This window comes from Caretta caretta, chromosome 20 (genome assembly GCF_965140235.1).
Source record: "Caretta caretta isolate rCarCar2 chromosome 20, rCarCar1.hap1, whole genome shotgun sequence".
In the NCBI taxonomy this organism is placed as follows: Eukaryota; Metazoa; Chordata; order Testudines; family Cheloniidae; genus Caretta; species Caretta caretta.
In genome coordinates, this window is record NC_134225.1 from 19,509,512 (window position 1) to 19,535,210 (window position 25,699).

Below are 25,699 nucleotides of genomic sequence, written 5' to 3' on the forward strand. Positions count from 1 at the left end.
TCCAAACTACTGCACCCCTTCCAGGAGTTTGATCTGTCTTGCACCCCAACAAGTATCACCTCACTTAAAAACCACTTGCTTACAAAATCAGGCATAAAAAGACAAGTGTCCCAGCACACTATTACTGAAAAATGGCTGACTTTCTCATTTTCACCATATCATTATAAAATTAAATCAATTGGAATATAAATATGGTACTTACAGGTCAGTGGATGGTATATAGAGCAGTGTAAACAAGTCATTGACTGTATGAAATTTTAGTTTGTACTGACTTGGCTGGTGCTTTTAATGTATCCTGTTGTAAAACTAGGCAAATATCTAGATGAGCTGATGTACCCCTTGGAAGACCTGTGCGTACCACCAGGGATATGCATACCCCGACTGAGAACCACTGCTCTTCAAAGTGTGGGCAGTAGACCCATGCAGTTCACAGACCAGGTGGCCACCTCACCACCACTCAACCAGCCATCCCACGACTATGCACCCAGCGGAGGGGTTGTGGCATAGCTACCCTCCATGGCACGCAGCATGGTCTCCCCGCTTTCCTGGCTTCTGTGCACAACTGCTGCATTTCAGGCTATTTGCATAATCTTATTCATCCCACCCCAGCAGAGAGAGGAACTGAAAGTAAGGAAATAATACAACTGCTCTGAGCGAGGCACTGAGAGCAAGGGAGTGCCTCAAGCAGAACAGGGTCTGGGGTTGGGGTGGGGTCTGTTGCTTCAGCAGCAGCCCACCTAAGCCCCTGGTCCCCAGCAATAAGGAATGGCCCAGCAGGAGCTCTATGGGAACTGGCTGTGTCCTCCACCGTCACCAGGGAAGAGACTGGTGAGACAAACAGGTAAAGACAAAGTGGTTGGAAACAGGGCACCATCTGTATCCAGACTTAGAAGGGGCAGATGCGTGTTGTGTTGGGATTGTGTGAAGTGTGCAGCCATGTGCATTGTGGGGTATGTGCAAGGAACACGTACCTACATAGAATCATAGAATATCAGGGTTGGAAGGGATCTCTGGAGGCCATCTAGTTCAACCCCCTGCCCAGAGCAGGACCAATCCCAACTAAATCATCCCAGAAGTATGTGCTTTGTGTGTGTGTGTGCAGGGCTGTATGGGTACACACGTGCTGTTGTGTGTCTGTGTGTGTACATGGGTGTGTAGTACATCCATCTTTCCGTGTGCAGGGTTGGGTGTTCTGTGTGTGTAGGCAGGGGTGTGTGCCATTTGTATGGGAGGGGGATTGTATGTGTGTAAGTATGTGCAGATGTACATGCTGTATAGTGTGTGGTCATTTTGTGTGTGTAGCATAAAAGAATGCAGATATGTGTGCTCTTCGTGGTGTATGTCTGTTCAGAAGGGAGTGGGGTAAGATGGAATAAGGTCAGTCAACCATAAACACAATACATCTCCCACTCAAATCTAGTGGTAGCTGGGGAACCGCACTGCGGTTCTCACTTGTATCAGTTTAGATCTTTGTGGAAGAAAATTACTTGGAAAATAACTGAAGAACCATAACTGACTGTGGGCTGAATTCTGCTCCCACTCAAATGCAGGCAATGGGCTGATGGTGTTAGGAGGCCTAGTTCCTCTGGAGCTAGTAAAATTGCAACTGCTTGCACCCGGGTGGAATTTAGGGGGGCTGGATGTGGCCAGATCCCAAGCTGGTATAAATTGTCATCACTCCATTGACTTCAGCACAATGACGCTGTTTTACACCAACTGGGGATCTGGACCTTTGTCACTAAGGGCATGTCTACATCAGGGGATATTTTAATTTGAGGTTTACAAGCGTTTGGGAAGAATGCAAAACATCAACCATTACAAAGTTAACTTCTTCCAGTGAACTGGCTAGTAATTAACTTCAGGTCATAAACTCTTGTGTAGACAAGACCTGACGGTAGAAATAATATTAAAATGTCACCATGGTCATATAAGTCATGTCCAAGACTCTAGGACAGATCTCAGAGGCCGTTCAAACCCATACAGATCCTGGCTGTGCTGTAAGATTGAACTGTGTTTTAACAGTTTCTGGGAAAAGCATAACTGTAACCCCTGACCAGGCTGGATTCGTAGCAGGGATGGGATGTAGGAGGCTCAAGGGAGAGCAAAATCTCCCCAACCACGTCAGGACATACGACCTCCATGCCCAAGGAAAAATGCTTCTGAAGAGAAAATTTGTTTCCCTTTTGGAATACGCCAAGTATCAGGTATTTTCTAGGGCTGTCAAGCGATTAAAAAAATTAATCGCGATTAATCACCCAATTAAAAAAATTAATCAAGATTAATTGCACAACTGATCGCACTGCAAAACAATAATAGAATACTATTTAAATATTTGTGGGTGTTTTCTATTTTCAAATATATTGATTTCAATTACAACAAAGAATACAAAGTATAGAGTGCTCACTTTATTTTTATTACAAATATTTGCACGGTAAGAAACAAAAGAAATAGTATTTTTCAATTCACCTCATACAAGTACTGTAGTGCATTCTCTTTATCATGAAAGTTGAACTTACACATGTAGAATTATGTACAAAGAAAACCTGCATTCAAAAATAAAACAATGTAAAACTTTAAAGCCTACAAGTCCACTCAGTCCTACGTCAGCCAATCGCTCAGACAAACAAGTTGGGTTATAATTTGCAGGAGATAATGCTACCCGCTTTTGTTTCAATGTCACCCAAAAGTGAAAACAGGTATTCTCATGGCACTGTTGTAGCTGGCGTTGCAAGATATTTACATGCCAGATGTGCTAAAGATTCATATATGTCCCTTCATCTTCAACCACCATTCCATAGGACATGCATCCATGCTGATGGTGGGTTCTGCTCAATAACGATCCAAAGCAGAGCGGACAGATGCATGTTTGTTTTCATCATCTGACACAGATGCCACTAGTAGAAGGTCAAGAATTATTCAAAAACCAGTCAGAGAACACTTCAATCTCTCTGGTCACTCGATTACAGACCTAAATGTCGCAATATTACTACAAAAAGACTTCAAAAACAGACTCCAATGAGAGACTGCTGAATTGGAATTAATTTGCAAACTGGACACCATTAAATTAGACTTGAATAAAGACTGGGAGTGGATGTGTCATTACGCAAAGTAAAACTATTTCCCCATGTTTATTTTTCCCCCCTACTGTTCCTCACACGTTCTTGTCAACTGCTGGAAATGGCCCATCTTGATTATCACTACAAAAGGTTTGTTTTTTCTCTCCTGCTGGTAATAGCTCACCTTAACTGATCACTCTCATTATAGTGTGTATGGTAACACCCATTGTTTCATGTTCTCTGTGTATATAAAATCATCCTACTGTATTTTCCACTGCATGCATCTGATGAAGTGGGCTGTAGCCCATGAAAGCTTATGCTCAAATAAATTTGTTAGTCTCTAAGGTGCCACAAGTCCTCCTGTTCCTTTTGCAGATACAGACAAATACAGTCGCTACTCTGAAACCAGTAGAAGGTTGATTTTCTTTTTTGGTGTTTCGAGTTCTGTAGGTTCCACATCTGAGTGTTGCTCTTTGAAGACTTCTGAAAGCATGCTCCACATCTCGTCTCTCTCAGATTCTGGACAGCACTTCAGATTCTTAAACCTTGGGTCGAGTGCTGTAGTTACTTTTAGAAATCTCACACTTCGTTCTGTTTTGTCAAATCTGCTGTGAAAGTGTGAAAATGAACATGTACTGGGTCATCATCCGAGACTGCTATAACATGAATATATGGCAGAATGTGGGTAAAACAGAACAGGAGACATACAATTGTCCTCCAAGGAGTTCAGTCGCAAATCTAATTAACGCATTATTTTTTTAATGAGCATCATCAGCATGGAAGCATGTCTTCTGGAATGGTGGCCGAAGCATCAAGGGACATACGAATGTTTAGCATGTCTGGCACGTAAATACCTTGCAATGCCGGCTACAAAAGTGCCATGCGAACATGTGTTCTCACTTTCAGGTGACATTGTAAATAACAAGCAGGCAGAAGTATCTCCCATTAATGTAAACAAACTTGTTTGTCTTAACGATTGGCTGAACAAGAAATAGGACTGAGTGGACTTGTAGGCGCTAAAGTTTTACATTGTTTTGTTTTTGAGTGCAGTTTACATTTGTAAGTTACACTTTCACAATAAAGAGATCACACTACAGCACTTGTATGAGGTGAACTGAAAGACAGTATTTCTTTTGTTTATCATTTTACAGTGCAAATATTTGTAATAAAAATAATAATATAAAGTGAGAACTGTATACTTTGTATTCTGTGTTGTAATAGAAATCAGTATATTTGAAAATGTAGAAAAACATCCAAAATATTTAATAAATTTCAATTTTTATTTATTAAATATATAAAAAAATTTAATATTGTTTAACAGTGCGATTAATCGGGATTAATTTTTTTGAGTTAATCGCATGAGTTAACTGTGATTCATTGACAGCCCTAGTATTTTCAGAGGGCAGTTATCATGGAAACCTTCCTGCTACAAACCTTCAGTCCACCAACCTCCACGGGAGATGGCACTAGCTGAATTCTGTGCTTTGCTACCATTGGATAATTAGGGCCAGATCCCCAGCTCATGTTATTTTAGAGTTGTCTGCCCTAGAAATGTTTGTTGTTTTAACTATATACTGGTATTGCTAAAGTGGAAAACCCCAGGTAGCATGAATGCAGTTATACCAGCGTAAAAGTTTTTATCCTGGTAGTCTGCTGCAGTTTCCACGGCATGCATCCGATGAAGTGAGCTGTAGCTCACGAAAGCTCATGCTCAAATAAATTGGTTAGTCTCTAAGGTGCCACAAGTACTCCTTTTCTTTTTATCCTGGCATAGCTTCTTCCGATACAGGAAGAAGAATAAGCTATATTGGTATAAGGCACCTTTCAACCAGTATAAATGCATCTACACTTAGGCTTATACCAGAATTTGGTTAAAAAATCGTGCCCTCAATTGACAGTTGTACTGGTGACAGGTTTCAGAGTGGTAGCCGTGTCAGTCTGTATCAGCAAAAACAACAAGGAGTCCTTGTGGCACCTTAGAGACTAACAAATTTATTTGGGCATAAGCTTTCATGGGCTAAAACCCACTTCATCAGATGCATGGAGTGGAAAATACAGTAGCAGGTATATATACACATAGTACATGAAAAGATGGGAGTTGCCTTACCAAGTGGGGGGTCAGTGCTAATGAGACAATTCAATTAACAGTAGAATACCAAGGGAGGAAAAATCACTTTTGTAGTATAATGAGGGTGGCCCATTTCAAACAGTTGACAAGAAGGTGTGAGTAACAGTAGGGGGAAATTAGTATGGGGAAATTAGTTTTTGTAATGACCCATCCACTCCCAGTCTTTATTCAGGCCTAATTTGATGATGTCCAGTTTGCAAATTAATTCCAGTACTGCAGTTTCTCACTGGAGTCTGTTTTTGAAGTTTTTTTGTTGAAGAATTGCCACTTTTAAGTCTGTTATTGAGTAACCAGAGAGATTGAAGTGTTCTCCGACTGGTTTTTGAATGTTATAATTCCTGATGCCAGATTTGTGTCCATTTATTCTTTTGCATAGAGACTGTCTGGTTTGGCCAATGTACATGGCAGAGGGGCATTGCTGGCACATGATGGCATATATCACATTGGTAGATATGCAGGTGAACGAGCCCCTGATAGTGTGGCTGATGTGGTTAGGTCTATGATGGTCCTATCCCTTGAAGAGATATGCGGACAGAGTTGGCACTGGGGTTTGTTGCAGGGTTTGGTTCCTGGGTTAGTGTTTTTGTTGTGTGATGCGTAGTTGCTGGTGAGTATTTGCTTCAGGTTGGAGGGCTGTCTGTAAGCAAGGACTGGGTTGTCTCCCAAGATCTGTGAGAGCGATGGGTCGTCCTTCAGGGTAGGTTGTAGATCCTTGATGATGCGTTGGGAGAGGTTTTAATGTGGGGAAGTAGGTGACGGCTAGTGGTGTTCTGTTACTTTCTTTGTTGGGCCTGTCTTGCAGTAGGCGACTTCTGGGTACTCTTCTGGCTCTGTCAATCTGTTTCTTCATTTCACCAGGTGGGTATTGTAGTTGTAAGAATGTTTGATAGACTTCCTGTACTGGTATCACTCTTCTAGTGTAGACCAGCCCTTGGTGTTGCTCTCTTGGAGTCAATGAGCCAAACCGCAGCTGAAGAAAATCCGCTGTAGCTCCACTGAAGTAAATGCGGATTTACACCTGCTGAGAATCCGGCCCATAATTTGTAACGGACTTTTTCTTTGATGAGTTTCACCTCTTTTTTCCCCCCCGTTGGTGAACAGTTTCAATTTCTGTCCTAATTATGTGGTATCCGAAATGGTTTGCTGAGCAACTCCTCAGCTTGTAAGACCATTTGCCATATTTTGAATCCAAGGACACATGGCATCACTTCCTTTCCCTGACTGGATAACTGTACCTCCATGGATCAGGTTTCTAGTAGCAAAGGTTCACGCTTACAGGTTCAAAGATCTCTTACCAATGCTGCTTTAGTTTGATGTTGCCAAAGAGCAGCTGCAGTGAAGATGATTTGGTTTCACCAGCTTGAGGGCTGCCTCGCAGACTGTGGTATCAGCATCAGATCCCACAGTGGTATCCTCTAGAGAATTCTCACTTTCTCCAAACACATACCCTTTTCCTTCCTTGTTTGCAGGGATTTACTTATTATCAGGGGGACCAGCACATGCAAGTCACGTCAGATCTGGTGAGTACATATTATTTCCTCCTGATGTTCCTTGGATCAGGATTTCTGCATCTGGGCCAGAGCAGAGTCCTGGGCCATAGCATGGTGCAAAGCGAACCTTGATGAGATGCCAGTGTAGAGATTCTACTCCCAGCTCTGCAGGTGATTTATATGCGACCTTGGACCTCTTTTCTCTTTGTGCCTTGGTTTCCTCACCTGTGAAACGGGTATAACAACTTCAAACCCACCTTCAAACAGGTGCTTTGAGATCTGTGCATAAAGGGACTGATTCTCCTGTCCCACACACCAGTTTTATTATTTGTATTATGATAGCACCTCAAAGCCCCACCTGCGATCAGGGCCCCATTGTGCTGGGTGTTACACAGTCACATCATCAGAGATAGTCCCTGCCCTGTAGAGTTGACAGTCTAAATTTACAAGACAGGCAAATGTGACAGGACAGTGGCAGGAAGTGATTTGCTCAAGGTCACGTGGTGGGTCAGTAGCAGAGCAACAAACAGCACCAAGGACTCCCGAGTCTTAGACTAGTGTCCTATCCACTAGGCCACAGTGGCTTTTGGCTTTGCTCCACAAACCAAACCTACTGGACCAGCCAACGTCTCCTAACTTCAGCAGTTTCTATAGATTTTCACCATTAGAAGGGAGAAGAGAATGAGGCTCCAAAAGAAATGAGTAATATCATCATCATTCTTCCAGTAGTGAAGAGGGCAGTTGGTGAAATCTCACTGCAAGTGTTCTGTAATTCCAGAGCTACTAAGAGCTCCATGCCTGGAGCTCCATCCTCCCTATGAATGCTCTCAGATGCAAATGATTTGCTCTAATATAAATATATTAGCTCATTGGGCCAGATCCTCAGTTGATATAACTTGAAGCTATGCCCATTTATACTGTTTGAGGATTTGGTCCAGGAGAGCTGGCTGTATTTCAAGGAATCCCTGTTGAGGTTACAGGGACAAACCATCCCGATGTGTCGAAAGAATAGTAAATATGGCAGGCGACCAGCTTGGCTTAATGGTGAAATCCTAGCGGATCTTAAACATAAAAAAGAAGCTTACAAGAAGTGGAAGGTTGGACATATGACCAGGGAAGAGTATAAAAATATTGCTCGGGCATGTAGGAATGAAATCAGGAGGGCCAAATCGCACCTGGAGCTGCAGCTAGTGAGTGATGTCAAGAGTAACAAGAAGGGTTTCTTCAGGTATGTTGGCAACAAGAAGAAAGCCAAGGAAAGTGTGGGCCCCTTAATGAATGAGGGAGGCAACCTAGTGACAGAGGATGTGGAAAAAGCTAATGTACTCAATGCTTTTTTTGCCTCTGTCTTCACGAACAAGGTCAGCTCCCAGACTGCTGCGCTGGGCATCACAACATGGGGAATAGATGGCCAGCCCTCTGTGGAGAAAGAGGTGGTTAGGGACTATTTAGAAAAGCTGGACGTGCACAAGTCCATGGGGCCGGACGAGTTGCATCCGAGAGTGCTAAAGGAATTGGCGGCTGTGATTGCAGAGCCATTGGCCATTATCTTTGAAAACTCGTGGCGAACGGGGGAAGTCCCGGATGACTGGACAAAGGCTAATGTAGTGCCCATCTTTAAAAAAGGGAAGAAGGAGGATCCTGGGAACTACAGGCCAGTCAGCCTCACCTCAGTCCCCGGAAAAATCATGGAGCAGGTCCTCAAAGAATCAATCCTGAAGCACTTACATGAGAGGAAAGTGATCAGGAACAGTCAGCATGGATTCACCAAGGGAAGGTCATGCCTGACTAATCTAATCGCCTTCTATGATGAGATTACTGGTTCTGTGGATGAAGGGAAAGCAGTGGATGTATTGTAACTTGACTTTAGCAAAGCTTTTGACACGGTCTCCCACAGTATTCTTGTCAGCAAGTTAAAGAAGTGTGGGCACTATAAGGTGGGTAGAAAGTTGGCTAGATTGTCAGGCTCAACGGGTAGTGATCAATGGCTCCATGTCTAGTTGGCAGCCGGTGTCAAGTGGAGTGCCCCAGGGGTCGGTCCTGGGGCCAGTTTTGTTCAATATATTCATAAATGATCTGGAGAATGGTGTGGATTGCACCCTCAGCAAGTTTGCAGATGACACTAAACTGGGAGGAGTGGTAGATACGTTGGAGGGCAGGAATAGGATACAGAGGGACCTAGTCAAATTGGAGGATTGGACCAAAAGAAATCTGATGAGGTTCAATAAGGATAAGTGCAGGGTCCTGCACTTAGGACAGAAGAACCCAATGCACAGCTACAGACTGGGGACCGAATGGCTAGGCAGCAGTTCTGCGGAAAAGGACCTAGGGGTGACAGTGGACGAGAAGTTGGATATGAGTCAACAGTGTGCCCTTGTTGCCAAGAAGGCCAATGGCATTTTGGGATGTATAAGTAGGGGCATAGCGAGCAGATCGAGGGACGTGATCGTTCCCCTCTATTCGACATTAGTGAGGCCTCATCTGGAGTACTGTGTTCAGTTGTGGGCCCCACACTACAAGAAGGATGTGGATAAATTGGAGAGAGTCCAGCGAAGGGCAACCAAAATGATTAGGGGTCTGGAACACATGACTTATGAGGAGAGGCTGAGGGAGCTGGGATTGTTTAGCCTGCAGAAGAGAAGAATGAGCGGGGATTTGATAGCTGCTTTCAACTACCTGAGAGGTGGTTCCAGAGAGGATGGTTCTAGACTATTCTCAGTGGTAGAAGAGGACAGGACAAGGAGTAATGGTCTCAAGTTGCAGTGGGGGGGTTTAGGTTGGATATTAGGAAAAACTTTTTCACTAGGAGGGTGGTGAAACACTGGAATGCGTTACCTAGGGAGGTGGTAGAATCTCCTTCCTTAGAAGTTTTTAAGGTCAGGCTTGACAAAGCCCTGGCTGGGATGATTTAATTGGGGATTGGTCCTGCTTTGAGCAGGGGGTTGGACTAGATGACCTCTTGAGGTCCCTTCCAACCCTGATATTCTATGATTCTATGATTACTGCACTGGGATTAAGTCTTCTCATCTATTTAGGCTCACCTGATAGCTTTTCCAATGAGGAGGATTATGACGATGTGTCCCTGTCCGAGATGGGACATCAGATGCAAAAGAGGCTACCAGCTTATAAAGACAATACAGATGTAGCAAGCCAGAGAAGCAAGGAAGGCACAGGTAGAACCTACTTCTTCTCCTCCTGTTCACTCCCTGGCCTGAACTGATCCCTGGTGACGTCAGTGGGGATTCACCAGAGATGAGTTGGGGCCCATGACTGCATGTGGAGTTACATTCCCAGCAGCAACGTGGCCTGGAGAAGCCTGCATATTTGATCATGGGTGAATTGACACTTCCTCCAATGCCTGCATTTTCCTTCCTGTTTGCAGGCTTTTACGTGCTAGCCGGGAAACCAGCATCTTCAAGTCTCCCAAGGACAGGTTAGTTGGAATTCCTGCAGTCTCCTGTCCCTTGGACTCTACTGTCTGTGTTGCGCTGGGTAATTGGATTCATATGGGCTACGGAGCAGCCGTCAGATGGGAATGACTTTTGGTTGCTATAGACCTGGAACCAATCTATCTGTCTAAAGGTTTTATCCTGCCACCCATATCTGACCACCTTCCACATAAAGTTAATAGTATTAGCAGAGTCCCTAGTGGACTTCATGGAGTCTCTACCACTTCTCCCTTTTGGTTTGGATTAGGACTGATGCCCTAGAGATTAAAGTCCTCACATCCATTTTCCATGACACCCCACAGCCAACCCCCTGCCTGGAGCCAGATTGGAGCCAATGCTTTAGAGGTGAACGGTCCTGTATTCCCTTCCCCAACCTCTCAGTCTTCTGATCTAACCATGAGACTCCACTCACCTCTCAGAGCTGGGGAGAGAACCTGGGAATCCAGATGCCCAGTCCTAACCACCAGGCACCCCTCTCCTCTCAGAGATGGGGAGAGAATGCAGGAGTCCTGAATTCTGGGCCCCACCCAGATGTGACCACTAGACCACACCGCTTCCCATTACTCATTTAAAAGAGAGAGCCATTGTCTTTGTTTTCAGTGCAAGCCAACATGATTCTGAAAAGTTTAAATAACCACAAAGTCTTCCTTTAACATCAAGAGCCTGGGTGAAACCCTGTCCTGGGGTAAACGATTCCGGGGTCCTTCCTGCTAGGAAATGCTGAAAATACAGGGAGGTACGGTCAGAGATCTAACTAGTGCTGCTCTCCACAGCTGACCCCATTCCTGGCTCCAATCAAGGAATAGGCTACAGACCGAAGTCCATTGTGACACTCTATGTCCTGATGGGGATTTGTTTTGCAATGTGGGCAGTTCTCCTCTCAATAGCAGTGGTGAAATGTAAGTCTCAGCACAAGTTAGTATGGACACCTACGTGGGGGGGTTGGGGGTGGGAGGGGCCTACTGATGTTATTCTCTTCTCTAAATTAATATATCTGTGCTAGGACAGGCATGCCACAGGGGCAGAAGTGGGGAGAGAGCATCACAGAACAAAAATGCATGGCTATCAGCCCCCCCGGCCGCCCCACACACACTGATTTCAGTTACACTGGGGCTAAAACACCCCCTACACACACCGATCTACTATGCTAGTTCCAAAGCGTACACACACACGCACGCACCCCCCCCCCCCCGATTTCAGTGCCGCTGAAATCAGAATACACACTAATCTCGGGAACACTGGTGCAATAGCACCATACGCTGTGTCTCGGATCTGTTACACTAGTGTAAATCCAGAGTAACTCCAGTAAAGTCACAATGCTGTAAGCGTCATTTTAGGCTGTCCTGAGCCCTGTCCTGACTTGGTATTACTTTCCACTCACCTTGCACTGGTGTAACGGACTGCACAAGGTTCAGGGCAACAGGAGATCAAGCTCTCCTTTATCTACTTCCACAACCCATACAAGCAACACGGCTTTACCGCTGGATGTTAAATGGGTTCATGCGATTATTGAACATGGAGGATGAGGGTGGGGGAGTGCGACCAGCAACTCCAGACAAATCCCTGCTCCAGCGATTCACCCATCAAGTCCTCTCCAAGGGAGACTTAGTGCTACATCTCTTTCTCCCCGCCACGTGGTCTTATAATGATTTATTTATTACTATTCTTACTTGTATTACAAGATGAAGGCCCCATTGTGCTCGGCACTGTACAGGAATGTAGAGAAAGGCGGTCCTTGCCCTGTCAATCTAAATGGAGGAGGGTACATCTATACAGTAAAGAAAAGAACCCCAGAACCCGTGGCAGCGGTCTCAGATCAGGATCAGTTGACTTGGGCTTGTGGGGCTAAAACTAGCATGCAGATGTTCGGGCTTGGGCTGGAGCTGGGCTCCAGGACCCTCCCTGCTTTCAGAGCCCAGGGTCCCAGCCCGAGCCTGAACGTCTACGCTGCTAGTTTTAGTCCTGCAGCGTGAGGCCCGTGAGCCTAGCCAGTTGGCCTGGGCTCTGAGACTGGCTACCACCGGCCTTTTTTTCACCCCCTGTATAGACATACCCAAAGGGTGGGAGGGACTCCTGTCAGTGCAGTCGAGTCCCATACCAAGCAATCCCACCCTTAGGGATCAGATACTGCTCTTGGTTACAGTGGTGTAAATCTGGAGTAACTCCACTGGGTCAGATTTTCAGCTGTGTAAATCAACATCGCCCCACTGACTTCACGGCATAAGCATTATTGGGTCATGGGAGGAAACATCCCTTGGAGTCAGGTTATCACCAGTGCACCTTCCCCTGAAGCAGCGGGGGGAGGCCGCTGTTGGAGACAGGACACTAGACGAGATGAGATTCCTGATATGATCCAGTGTGGTCATTTCTAACTAGCTGAGGGGCTAGCCTCTTTATTTTAGCATGAATGGAAAAAGCCATATTCTTTTGTTTCCTTTTTAGACTTGGAGGTGTCAGAGGAGTTAAAAGTTTTAAACTATAACCACTCGGAGAGGCTAATGAACGGTAGGTTCTTGGACTGTAGCCAACGTGATGTAGGTACTTCTGGTTAACAGTGGAACTTGCTGGATTTGAATTAGGGGTGGGTGGGTCAATTTGGCAAAGCTAATCCTTTCAGGGATCCGGGGCCCGTCTCTAGCGCCACTGAAGCATCACAAAGCTTTTTGTAAGTAATGAAAAAAGCTAAACAAACCGCCCCCTGAATCTGATTCTCCTTTCATTTATATCAAGAAAAGAACCATTGACTTCGATAGAGTTACTTCTGATTTACACCAGAATTACACCTTTAGCCCTGATTCAGCTCTCACATCAGTTTATATTAGCGTAGCACCAATGGAATTACTGCAGGTGCCCACTTGTTTAAGGGCGATCAGGATCAGACCCACTGAGCTTAATGGAGTTACTCCTGATTTACACTGGATAGTATGAGAGGAGAATCAGATGGACAAACTGAAGCTGCAAGAGGCAAAGGATTTGGTTAAGGTCACACAAGAGAGACTGGACACTTAGAAGAGCCTTAGCTGATGTAAATCAATAAATGCCAATTGACATCAATTGAGGCTTATTGTTATCGTTTATCTGTATTGTGGTACCACATAGTGGCCCCATCCCTACCATGCCAGGCGCTGTGCAAACATATAAAAAAGTCATGGTCCCTGATCCAAAGAGCTTACACTCAAAGACAAGAAATATCAGGTGAAAACAACAAATAAATGGTAGGAGCACACAGTCACAATGAAGGAATTAAGGATCTGGCCCATCATGAGGAAGGCTGCCTCTCATAAGAGCTTAAGCTTAGTTTTTCAGCTCCAAATGGAGCTGAACTGAATTTCAGTTGTTACTTGCATTACACCAAAGTTAGGGCTCCATTGTGCTAGGCACTTTACAGGCACATGAAGAAAAACAGCCCTTGCCTACACAGTCTAAATAGGCAAGACAGACACAGGGTGAGAGGGAAAAGAGACTTGCCCAAACTTGCAGACAGAGGTGGGAATAGAACCGAGCTCCTTAGCACAGCACCTCATCTGCTAGACCATGCTGCCTACTTCCCATTGCTTCATATGATGCTTTGCACTTTTCAGTGGTGCAGGACCTGGCTGATGGACGAATAGAGCGAAAGAGAATCCAGAGCGACATGAACAAAAGCTATAAGGAATTGTGGGATTTGGCAGGTGAGAGAACATCGGGCATATTTTCATCGCTGTTATTTTCTCATGGTCTGTTCATGGTACCATGAAAACTATGGTTGACTGTTATCAATTTTACCCCAAGAAGCATCAGAAGGGGCTGGTGAATGAAAGTCAGTTTCTGCTCTTGGTTACCCAGTATAAATCCAGAGTAACTCAACAGAAGAATATTGAGTCACTTTGAGTTTATGGCAGTATGAATAAGAGCAAGATTTGGCGAAAGGAGGATTCTAAGGTAGGCAGAATCCAAATAAAAAAGGATTTACAGGTCAAAATGGCTCATGGAAACAAATTAGAAGACTGAAATTTCTGGAAAACATGTGACATGCTCCCAGTGAGCCACCTCACTAAATAAGCAAAAAACTGCTTTCTGCATGAGCCAGAGTTTCCAACAGTAAAGCAAGGCTGTCCTGAATTCTCCCTTACAGCATCCCTCTGCAGTGTTCTCCCAGAGTCTATAAAATGTGCAGCCGGCTGGAAGAAGTTTGGGAAAGCATGCTATTACTTTTCAAATACGACGACAGACTGGATGGGTGCGAAGCAGTTCTGTACTGATCAAAACTCTTACCTGGTTATCGTTAACAATGACAATGAACAGGTAAGCTATCCCCTCTGTTTGCTATAGTACGCCATTCAGAATGGAAAGAGTGAGGCATAAGGATCAGATCCTGCTCTCAGCTCCATCCATGTCAATCCAGAGTAACTCCAGTAAATTCAGGGGGGTTTCACAAGTTTACACTGCCTCATCTTCCTCTCTGACTGATGTAACTCGACTGGCTGCAATTAAGTTACGCTGATGGGAGAAGAGAATCAAGCTTGGGGTATCAGAGTAGCAGTCTGTATCCGCAAAAAGAAAAGGAGTGCTTGTGGCACCTTAGAGACGAACAAATTTATTTGAGCATAAGCTTTCGTGAGCTACAGCTCACTTCATCGGATGCGTTTGATTTGAGATTTGACCAGACCCTGAGATTTGAAAATCAGCATAGCTCTACTGAAGGCAATGGAGCTCCGCCAATTTAAATCAGCAGAGGATCTGGCCCTTTTGACTTCAGTAGAACTACACCAGCTGAGGATGTGGCCCTGAAAGCCCATATGTGCTTCTTTTAGAGCACTGGGGAGGAGGCTATAGTGGGAGGACGTTTGTCAGAGCGGTGCACCCTGCCCCACTGGGAACCCCCAAACTCATCTCCCCTAAGGCAGTGAAAAAACATTCAGAAGGCCGTGACTTTTGATCGCTAGACAGCTGGCTGACATACAAGGGAAAGGCTGTTGAGATACTATGCCGATGGGTGCATTAGAATTGTACAGACTGACCGCTCCATTTCACCTTGCCAGTCCCCAGAGCCATCATGCTGGCCTTCGTCATATTAAATTCTTTTCCGTTCTAGGCTTTTTTGAAAGACTGTAATAAACAGAAAAGGACATACTGGCTGGGACTGAGTGATGCAGTGGAGGAAGGGACGTGGCAGTGGGTAGACAATAGCCCGTATTCTGTCAGGTAAGCCCCTTCTCATGCAAATTCCTTAATCAGAAAATTAGTCCCAATACTCAGGAGTTTTGAAGCCATGGCTATGTCTGTTTTGCCTCTTATCTCATGAAAGGGGACTGAGCAGGATAGGCTCAGAACAGGCACTGAGCACGGGAAGCAGGGATGCAGAACTGGGGCTGGAATCTTAGCATGGGAGAACTCTTTCACACGAAGTTAGTGCCAATAAAAAGTACCCTGGAGACTGCAGTCCTTTGTTTATCTGCAGGGAAGGTACAGCTGAGCAAGCCCCACTTCTGCGCTGGCTCTTCCTTGCCAATACGCCTCCCCTCCACCCTGGAGCGACTCCTCTGGTGTGAGAGGGGAGTTCAGTCTCCATGGCCTATTCCATCCTTAGCCTCTCTGATCTGATGGCCAACATATTTTTGCTAATTAGGGAGTGAGTTTCTCACAACATCCTTCCTGTCCCAATGTTGGCGCACAGGGCGGAAACCAGTCTCTTCCACACTTATGGTGTTGAGATAGCCTATTCTGCCCTCCTTGCTAAGGGTTCTTCTTAAGGTTTTTCTTGGGTGCCCTAGATTCCTCACACCAGTTGGTTTCTACCTGGCAGCTTCATGTGGGAATCTGTGTGTTTTCATCCTGAGTGCAAGCCCCACATATGTCCAGCACTTCCTTCTGATTCTGATGGAAATGAGTTGCGGGTTGTTGATTTCTCAGATATCTTCATTGGTGATGATGTTTTTTTCAATCAACTCCCAGAATATTTCATAGACACTAAATTTCCAAAGTTGCCTAGTTTTCTGTCTAAGATTTTAGTAAATCTCCAGGTCTCGCAGCAGTATGTTAGCACCGAGATTATATTTCAATTGAAAATTCTCAGGTTTTGTTCTAGTACTGTATCTCTTTGATTTCTAGATGTTGCTGAATTTAGAAAGTGCTGTGGGTGGCTTTACTATCCTTGATGTCACTTCCTTCTTGAGGCCTCCATTGGCTAACTTTCTTGACATTTTTGCATTCTACTGTGATGTTACTGCTTGATATCTGGGTTTCAAGGATGTTTGTTTCAGAGTAATTAATTCTGAGCCCCCCTTGGCGTGCTATTTTTGCCAAGTTCTCTGTCTTTGTTTTTAACTTTCTGGTGTATTTCTCAGTAACACAATATAATCAGCAAAGTCTAGGTCTTCTAAGCTTTTTGGCATCTACCCTTGCTATATCAGTGTTTGTGTTGCTAATACACTTCTTTCTTAATTATACAGTCTATTGCAATGCCAAACAATGGTGGAGATAAAATTCAACTCTATTTCATGCGGTCCACTCTGAATCAGTCCGTGTTCTGGTTGTTCACCCTTACAGAGCACTTTGCATCTTTATACATGACTTTGATGTTGCCTATGACTTTAACTGGGATTTTGTAGGATTGGAGAATATTCCACAATGTATGTCTGTGCAGGCAGGCAAATGCCTTTTGAAAAAAAAAAAAAATCAATAAATCTGATGAAGAGTGGAGTTTGCTATAATGGTTCTTAGTGTGAATATCTGATCTACGTAGGATCTTTTGGGCCTGAATCCAACTGGTTCTTCTCTAAGCTTTGCATCCACTGCCTCTTTCATTCTGTGTAGTATCACACTGCAGAAGGCTTTCCCTACAACAGAGTAATGTAACTCCCCTCCAGCTGTTACCATCAGGAAGATCACTCTTTTGGGGTATTCTGACAGTGATTTCATGATTCCACTGGTCAGGAGGAAACCCCCTTTCCCCCAAATAATCATTGAACATCTCTGTCAATTTTGATAGGATAGTAGGATCAAATACTTTCATCATTTCTGCTATAACTTGGTCATCTCCCACCACTGTTACTTTTCAGATTTTTGACTGCAGCCTGTACTTCTGACATCTTTACTGGACTCTTGTTAATGTGAAGTTGATCAGCTTCCCACGTTCCATCAAACATGATGCTGAAATGGGACTGGGTCTATTGACGACTTCTTTGAAATGCTTTGCTCATCTGTTTTATCGGTTCTACTTCAGCTGTAAGCCTTTTTCTGTCTTTGCTTTTCATTGGCCCATGTCCGGTTTTGAAATTTTCACATGGGTTTTTAGTCACTTGGTAAACAGCTGTGTGGTTTCCTAACATAGCAGCAGCAGCAGCAACTGCTAGGTTTTCAACATATCTTTCCTTGTGTTGCTTCACACCGCTTTTCCTGCTTTCTTATACTCCTCTTTTGGCTTTTGCCTGGTCTTAGCATTCAGGAGTTTTCCTTTCAGTTCTTTCCTTGATGAGATACCACTGTCTCTTGGCTTATCCAATTCTTGCTCTATGTTGATAACCAACTCTGACTGCTGCCGCTTGAATCATATGGTTTCTGATCACTGCCCATTTTTCTTCAGGCCCAGTCTCTATCTCACCTCTCTCGGCCTCTGCCAGCGCCTGAAGCCCGTTTCTTAGTTCAAGCTGGAATTTCTCACACTACGCTTTTGCTTTCAGTTTTATAATGGTGATTTTCCTTTCCCGCTTTCTGCTTAGCATTGATGGTTCTCAATTTTAATTTCAGTTTAGCAATGCAAAGATTGTGGTCACCGCTAACATCTGCTGCTCGATATGTCCTTACATCTTGGATGGATTACTTGGATCTTGAGCTAGTGTGGATGTGCTCAGTCTGACTTTTCATTTTGCCATCTGATGAAATCCAGGTTTCTGTGTGTATTCCTTTGTTAGGGAACAGGTACTTGCAAGAACCAGGTAGGTAACCAAGCACAATTCAGTGAGTCTCTCACCATTTTGGTTGATGGTTCCCAACCCATGTTTCCCCATTGCTCTTTCCATTCCTTAGTTGTCACATCCTATTTTAACGTTAAAGTTGCCCATCGCACGGAGTAAGCCATGTATAGGTATTCAGTCAACCACACTTTGGAGACAATTGTAGAATTCATCTTTATCCTCAGCACTATGTTCCTTTGTTGGCGCTGTATGATGGACATTTTTAGGAATCTGGTTTGGTATCTGGCGCATATGATGCTTTGATTAATCAGTTCCCAGCCAGTGAGTAATTTTTCAGCAGAATCTGTCAGAATGAGAACTATTCCCCCGAGTGTTTGTTGTCACTACAACCTGAGTAAATGAGATGTTTCCTCTCTTGCTTGAAACGCTTATTATCCGCCTCTATCAACCGGCTCTCACTGATGCTCAAGATTTCGAGTCTGTCATTGTCCCTCTCTCTCATGACCTGCAAGATCTTTGATGTTTGAAACATTGTTCTCACATTCCAATAAACAACTCTGAAAGCCAGCATCAAACTTGTGGGGGTCCTGGCATCCACCAGGAGCCTTCTTGCAGCATGAAGGGTCAGCAGTGTTCGTTTTTACTGAAATGCTGAGATATTTTTACTAGGCTAGGTGGTTAGTATTGTGTTCAACCTGCCCCAGTTTATCCAGGCTTGGGGCCAACTTTCATGTGGTAAATAAGCACCCTGACTTTCACAATAAGCCAAAAATCAAGCTAATCCCATTTCAAAACAAGGCAAAAACAAGCCAATCCCTAAGAGCTCGGGCTGTCAAGTGATTAAAAAAAATTAATCATGCGATTAATCAGACTGCTAAACAATAATAGAATACCATTTATTTAAATATTTTTGGATGTCGTCTACATTTTCAAATATATTGGTTTCAATTAGAACCCAGAATACAAAGTATACAGTGCTCATTTTGTATTTATTTTTGATTACAACCTAATACAAGTACTGTAGTGCAATTTCTTTATAATGAGTTGAACTTACAAATGTAGAATTATGTACAAAAAATAACTGCATTCAAAAATAAAACAATGTAAAACTTTAGAACCTACAAGTCTCACTTTCAGGTGACATTGTAAATAAGCAGTAGTCAGCAGTGTCTCTCGTAAATGTAAACAAACTTGTTTGTCTTAGCAATTGGTTGAACAAGAAGTAGTACTGAGTGGACTTGTAGGCTCTAAAGTTTTACATTGTTTTGTTTTTGAGTGCAGTTATGTAACAAAAAATCTACATTTGTAAGTTACACTTTCACGATAAAGAGATTGCACAGCAGTACTTGAATGAGGTGAACTGAAAAATAGCATTTCTTTTGTTTATCATTTTTACAGTGCAAATATTTGTAATAAAATAATATAAAGTGAGCACTGTACTCTTTGTATTCTGTGTTGTAATAGAAATCAATACATTTGAAAATGTAGAAAAACATTCAAAAATATTTAATACATTTCAGTTGGTATTCTATTGTTTAACAGTGCAAGTAATCGCGATTAATTTTTTTAACCACAGTGAATTTTTTGGATTAATCGTGTGAGTTAACTGCGCTTAATCGACAGCCCTACTAAGAACCCCAACACTCTACGTGACTAGATCCCCCTGGCGTGCTGTCTGTGACTATGGTCGGCCCACCGTGCACCCCTGACTCTCTCCCCTCATTGTTCCTGCTTGCCCCTTGCCCTTGCTTGCCGGGATCCAAAAAAGCAACAAGCTACAACAAGCTCCAAGCCAAACAAGCAACAAGCTCAAGCCAAAAACTAGCCAACAAGCAACTCACAAGCCAATTAAGCCAAAAATAAGCCCAATTTCTGTGGTTTTTTTCATGGGTTTGGCATGTCTGACTGGCAGCCCCAGCATGCAGGAAGTGGGGTTCCATTATGGTGCTTTGTTGTTATTCTTCTCCATTGTTATATGGACTTGTCCCTCTGGTAAATGAATTGACACTAAGGGACAATTTGTGGCTTAGCATAAGTGGGTGCATCTCTGTGGAATTGCACCTGCTTTCACCAGACCAGACTTTAGTCCTCGGGATTCATTTCACATAGACCACCAAAGAGCCATCAGATGGTGACATCTCCTGGTTGTTTAGCCAACCTGGCTGGACTGACTCAGTACTTTAGAACTGGAACCCTCCAGTATTCAGAGCAATCCAATCTCCCCTGCCTTGGAATAACTCTGGCTGGAGAGTTGCCACTCTTGCCAGGGTTTGAGATGTTCTACAGAACCTTCCCCTCCTACAGCTCCTTCCCCGTATGTAGGGTGGCACCATGCCCTCCCAGAGCACTTCCTTGTGGTACAGCAAGGCCCTGCAGGCACACTTCCATCAGTTACCTCTACAGGGATTCAGAAATAAAATCACTCGCCTCCAGAATCTTTAAACAATATTCCCCTTCTCCTGGGGTCTAATTTATTTAGTGTATACACATAGGTCATCTGATTTTCAGCTGTAACAGGAAAAGACTGATAAAACACCATGATAGGAAAAGAAAAAAAAATCTGTGTTTATCCGATAAACACTGGAAAATATTACTTGTATCTAAGGGCTTGTCTGCACAGAGCAGTAATTCGGATTATGGGCATTGGGATGGGTGATTTTTAAAGCATACTAATGTGTTGTGCGTTAATTGGTCTGTGTAGATCCTGCTGGTGTGGACTAAAGGTTCTCAAGTGTGCTTTAACATAGTGCTGATGGAAACAATACTACGTTAAAGTGTGCCTAGGGAATATTACAAAGAGATGATTTACAGTATATACTGTGACAGACCCAGACCACTGGAATACAGGAGTCTGGTAGAAGGCAAATATACTGGCCAGCGGATGAAGAGTTTTCTGTTCCCTGAGTGACCAGAACAGGGGCTGCATTAGAGCAATCAGGAACCTGCTAGAACCAGTTAAGATAGGCAAGCTAATTAAGACACCTGGAGCCCATTAAGAACATACTAGAATCCATCATGGCAGGCATACTAATCAGGACACCTGGTTTAAAAAGGACCTCCCATCAGTGAGGGGAGGGTGTGCAAGGAGTGCTACTGGAGGACTGAGGAGTACAAGCGTGATCAGGCTTCAGGAGGAAGCTGGTCCTGCTTGGTTAGGAGAGGGTGGAGCCTTGCCTCACCATCTCTACAAGACTTCAGGTCCTGGACTCTTAAAAGAATAGCACAAGTTTTCACCAGTCAGACTCTTCCCTGGGACAGATTCTCCTCTCGCCATAGCTGCCTTTGTCATTTTCCAAGAACCTGGGGTACTAAACCTTAAAGGGACCACACTACAGGATAGGGGTGGGATGACCCCTAGGCCCTAACTGCAGGGCAACCATTGACCCATTGATCTGACTGGCATTGATTGCCCTCTTGCTAACACCAGTGCAAATCCAGAAAGCCAGATTCCCAGCTCATGTAAATTGGCATTGCTCCATTTACATGTCCACTTACATCAGATGAGGACCCGGGAATGTACTGATGACAGGACTTACTGGTGTAAGAGGATAATCAGGCCTGTAGCATTACCTTCTCAGGGTAAGCTTTTGGTCTCCATTACACTGGAGTAAATCTTTAATCTCTCCATTGACGTCCATTTGGCTTACTCTTACACTGTTACCAGAATATGGCCCGCTGATTTAATCTTAAACTCGATGGAAGAATTTGTAGATATCTGTCTCTGCAGTGGCAGAGCTGTATTTAATAAAGGGGGCTGAGATCTACAAAATTCCTCCTTAGAGGCTACAGTTATTACCACTGCCTTGAGAGGCGTGAACTTTTCCCATTTGTCTTAATGGGTTTTAACTCTGGAACCTGAAGGTGACCTTTTAAATGTCAGCACAGTTTAACTACATCAGCAGACTCTATGTGGCTTTGTTTTTCTTGGCAGCTTTTGGAACTTCGGGGAACCAGACATCAAGGGTGAGGAAGAAGACTGTGTCAGCATGAGGTCTACTGGGACATGGAGCGATTCCGAGTGCTCCCGGCCCAATTACTGGATTTGTGAAAAGACATGGATCTGCTGACCCACTTTTCAAACATGCTCTTGTTACGGGATTGAGCACAAGTCCCACTGCTCCTCCTGCACCTGCTCAGTGGCTGACAAGAACTCAGTCCGGCTCCCCAGTAGCTGAACTGAAGATGACGTTTCTCCAGATTGTTAATAGTGCTCTCCTGCATGCTAGTTAGTGCTGTAGGTTCAGGGGTCCAACTGGTCCCAAAAAAAGTGGCAGTATTATACCTCAGTCCTGCTCACTTCCTCGAGTTTTACCCATAAAATGCAGAGCAGTTGCACACTTCAGCTAAAATGATCAGCAGTTGAAATGTAACTGTGTTGACATGTAAATGGCCACCATTGAGCTTCAGAATCAACACCCACTTAAAACAAATGAGGAAAGTTCATGCCTCTCAGAGCTATGAGGCCCAATTCTTTACTTGCATCTGTTTTAAACTGAGGTAACAACAGATTTCAATATAGTTACTTCTGCATCAGTAGTGTCTACTTAACTCTCAGAAATTATACCTTCTATAGACTAATTCTTATACTTCAGATCCACTCCTCAAAAATATGACTGTGTTGACAAGACCCATTAAGGGGATGCAGCCACTTCACTCACACTCTATATTTAGGCTTGGCAGAATTAGACTGTTTTTATATATACAGTTTTGACAGATAAATAGTATCAACGTTTATTTATGTAAATTTTCACAGTTGTAGAAAATTATGGCCAGGTCAGACAATATTTATGACAGTAGATGTAGACATTCAAAAACTTAAACCATTATCACAGTTAAAACCACAAATTGTCAATGTCATATGTCAGAATGGTTGGTTTCAGAATAGCAGCCGTGTTAGTCTGTATTCGCAAAAAGAACAGGAGGACTTGTGGCACCTTAGAGACTAACCAATTTATCTGAGCATAAGCTTTCGTGAGCTACAGCTCACTTCATCGGATGCATACAGTGGAAAGTACAGTGAGGAGATTTTATATACACACAGACCATGAAAAAATATACACTGTACGGAGAGTGATCACTTAAGATGAGCTATTACCAGCAGGAGAGTGGGGTGGAGGGAGAGAAAACCTTTTGAAGCGATAATCAAGGTGGGCCATTTCCAGCACATATCCAGGAGTTAACAAGAACGTCTGAGGAACAGTGGAAAGAGGAATAAAAAAGGGGAAATAGTTTCACTTAGTATAATGACTCAACCACTCCCAATCTCTATTCAAGCCTATGTCAGAATAGACAAAGTAGATATCCTTAAATCAAACTCTAATATATGCTCAAGCAGTATTTTCCTTACTTTATCTGTCCGTAAATTCTGATTATTAGAAATGAACATTTTTTTGTCGGTTTGTTTGCATACTGTGAAATCGACATTTACCAACATTGAGTGATAAACATCTAATCCTTCCAATCTTACATATATTCCTCCTTCACTTTCTATCACTCCATGCAAATTGCATCTCTCCCTGCCTTAAGCCATGTCCTTTCATTCATTTGTGGAATAATAATTAGGTGATTCTGTAGCTACGGTCAAGTTGAGTATTGCCCTTTAAAACAGGGATTCTGCTTTATTGCTACATAGAAAGAATATAGCATATTTTCCTCAAACGTGCAGCAATTATAACTGATCACAGAATGAATTTTCTGAGGGTTTACAAATAAGTCTGTTGACTAGTTTGGATTATAATCAATTAAACTTGTGTCCTTTTAAGAAGTGCAGTGCACATTGCCAGAATTTTTTTTTTTGTACTGAATGAGAAAATCCTCTGTTGTGACAAACTGTCTGTTTAAAGATTGACTTTTCTAAGTGCTCTAAAATTGACATGTTTGTTGGATTTCTTTAAATTTGGTGTGCCTCAGGGGGATGCAGGGTAGGATTAGTGAAGCGAATTTGGAGTCATTCGAGCTAGGGATTCCAGAGATATAAGCCTGGAAAAAACAGATATTTTTTAAAAAAGGTTTCTAGGTGTTTTTTTTTTTTTTTTTTTTTTTTTTTTTGCAGAGAGCTAAAGATCAAACTATTGATGGGATGCAGGTAAAAATGGTCTCAATCTGTTGAGTTTTACCCAAGGTAGTGCGTGGCACTCACTAAATCTTTGAGGGACCCAAACTGATAACAGAATTTAAGAAAATGTACATTTTTACACTGCACATGCACCAATACAAAAAACCAGCTAGCTGGGTTCCATGCCAGTTTTTATATGCTTTAATCCTCAACTCGTAAGAGCTCTAAAATCTGCACAGTTAATCGGATTGCTTTGAAATCTGGTGTGCCTTACGGTGGCATAGGGTAGAGTTAGGGATCCAAATTTGGGGTCATTTGGCTGAGTTCCCGAGTTACTGGTCCCCTCCAAAAAACGATTTCCTTCTTTTGCCTTCTGCTGTTAATCTGCGAGGTACTAATGATTGGATGAATCTCAGGCCTGGTCTACACTACAGAGTTAGGTCAATGTAAGGCAGTTTATAGTGACTTAACTCTGTAAGTGTCTACACTACAATGTTGCTCCTGCCGATTTAAGTCGCCCACTACACCGACTTAATAACTCCATCTCCACAACAGGCATAGTGCTTAGGTTGATATAGACACTGCATTGCTTACGTCAGACTGTTCCGGCTGAGCCCGGGGCTCGTGGCTGGCAGTGCCCTACAATGCCCCACACAGACAGTTAAATCGATGCCAGCACTCCTGGTAAGAACATTCACTGCTGACAGAAGGAATTAGTGTGGACATGCAAAACCGATGTAATGACTGTGGTGGCTGTAGGTGTAACTGAAGTGGACTTTGTAGTGTAGACTTGCCCTCAGACCCCTTGATGGCTGTGAACTCACCCTGCAATTTCCTTAGCTAAGGATAAGTTAATCACAACCCCCCAACCTAAGACAAAAGGAGTTTGGAACTGAGTGGCTGGAGGTGTGAGTCATAGGTGCCAGATTTATTTTGGTGGAAATGTAATCAGACTATTTGGAGGGGGGAAAAGTCAGAATATGAATGCTTCTTGAGATGGGAGGGGTCTTAAGGAGGGGAAGGAATAGGGCTAGAGGGGTTTGGGGCTGGAGCAAGGAAAATTCTGGGGAATTGGATAAATAACGGATGGGATGGTAAGTGTGGTGAAAGAGTTTGGGGGCTCAGGGGAGGGAGGCATGGGACCCCCCACCTCTGCCAAACCATTCCAACCCACCAGCACCCCGACCACCAGCCCCAGCTCTGCCAGAGCACCTCAACCCCCTGCACACAAGCCAACATGCCTGTACCGCACAGCTCTGCCAGGGCACCCCAACCACCTTGCACCCCAACGTGTCCCCCATACCAGACCCTGAAAGTACACCTGCGGCATTTCCCTTTGCTCACACACTTTGGAGGATGCAAAACATAGATCTCCTCAGATCGTAATCACAGTTCTGTCACACACCTCAAAGTAATCCACATGTCCGCATATCACAGACTTACCTTTACTCAGCAGGCCCAACTACTGCCTCCACCATTTAGTGCAGGTACACCTAACACACTGACCGCACCTGGACTTTGGCCAAATTATTCCCGTTGGTCACTGCCAGCTCCTGGAAAACAGAGGGAAGAGATGCGGGCAACCATTTTTGTCGCTTTGTTTGTATCCTTTAACAGTGTTCAATG

The 25,699-nt window shown here is 43.8% G+C and overlaps 1 protein-coding gene across 3 annotated transcripts; it reads left to right on the forward strand.

The window, feature by feature from the left end:
• Positions 1–538: 538 nt before the first annotated feature.
• On the forward strand, positions 539–23,782 carry LOC125627523 (hepatic lectin). 3 transcript variants are annotated; one of them, XM_048831692.2, is made up of 10 exons: positions 540–841; positions 6,654–6,704; positions 9,710–9,847; positions 10,057–10,107; positions 10,897–11,022; positions 12,566–12,628; positions 13,705–13,794; positions 14,238–14,407; positions 15,198–15,307; positions 21,950–23,782. In XM_048831692.2, the coding sequence occupies exons 1-10, from the start codon at positions 766–768 to the stop codon at positions 22,083–22,085; spliced, it is 1,011 nt and encodes a 336-aa protein (XP_048687649.1). In that variant the 5' UTR covers positions 540–765; the 3' UTR covers positions 22,086–23,782. The 3 variants fall into 3 exon arrangements, with proteins under 3 accessions (XP_048687650.1, XP_048687649.1, XP_048687652.1); XM_048831693.2 differs by lacking the exon at positions 6,654–6,704 and having other exon boundaries at positions 539–841; XM_048831695.2 differs by lacking the exon at positions 12,566–12,628 and having other exon boundaries at positions 541–841.
• Positions 23,783–25,699: the final 1,917 nt, after the last annotated feature.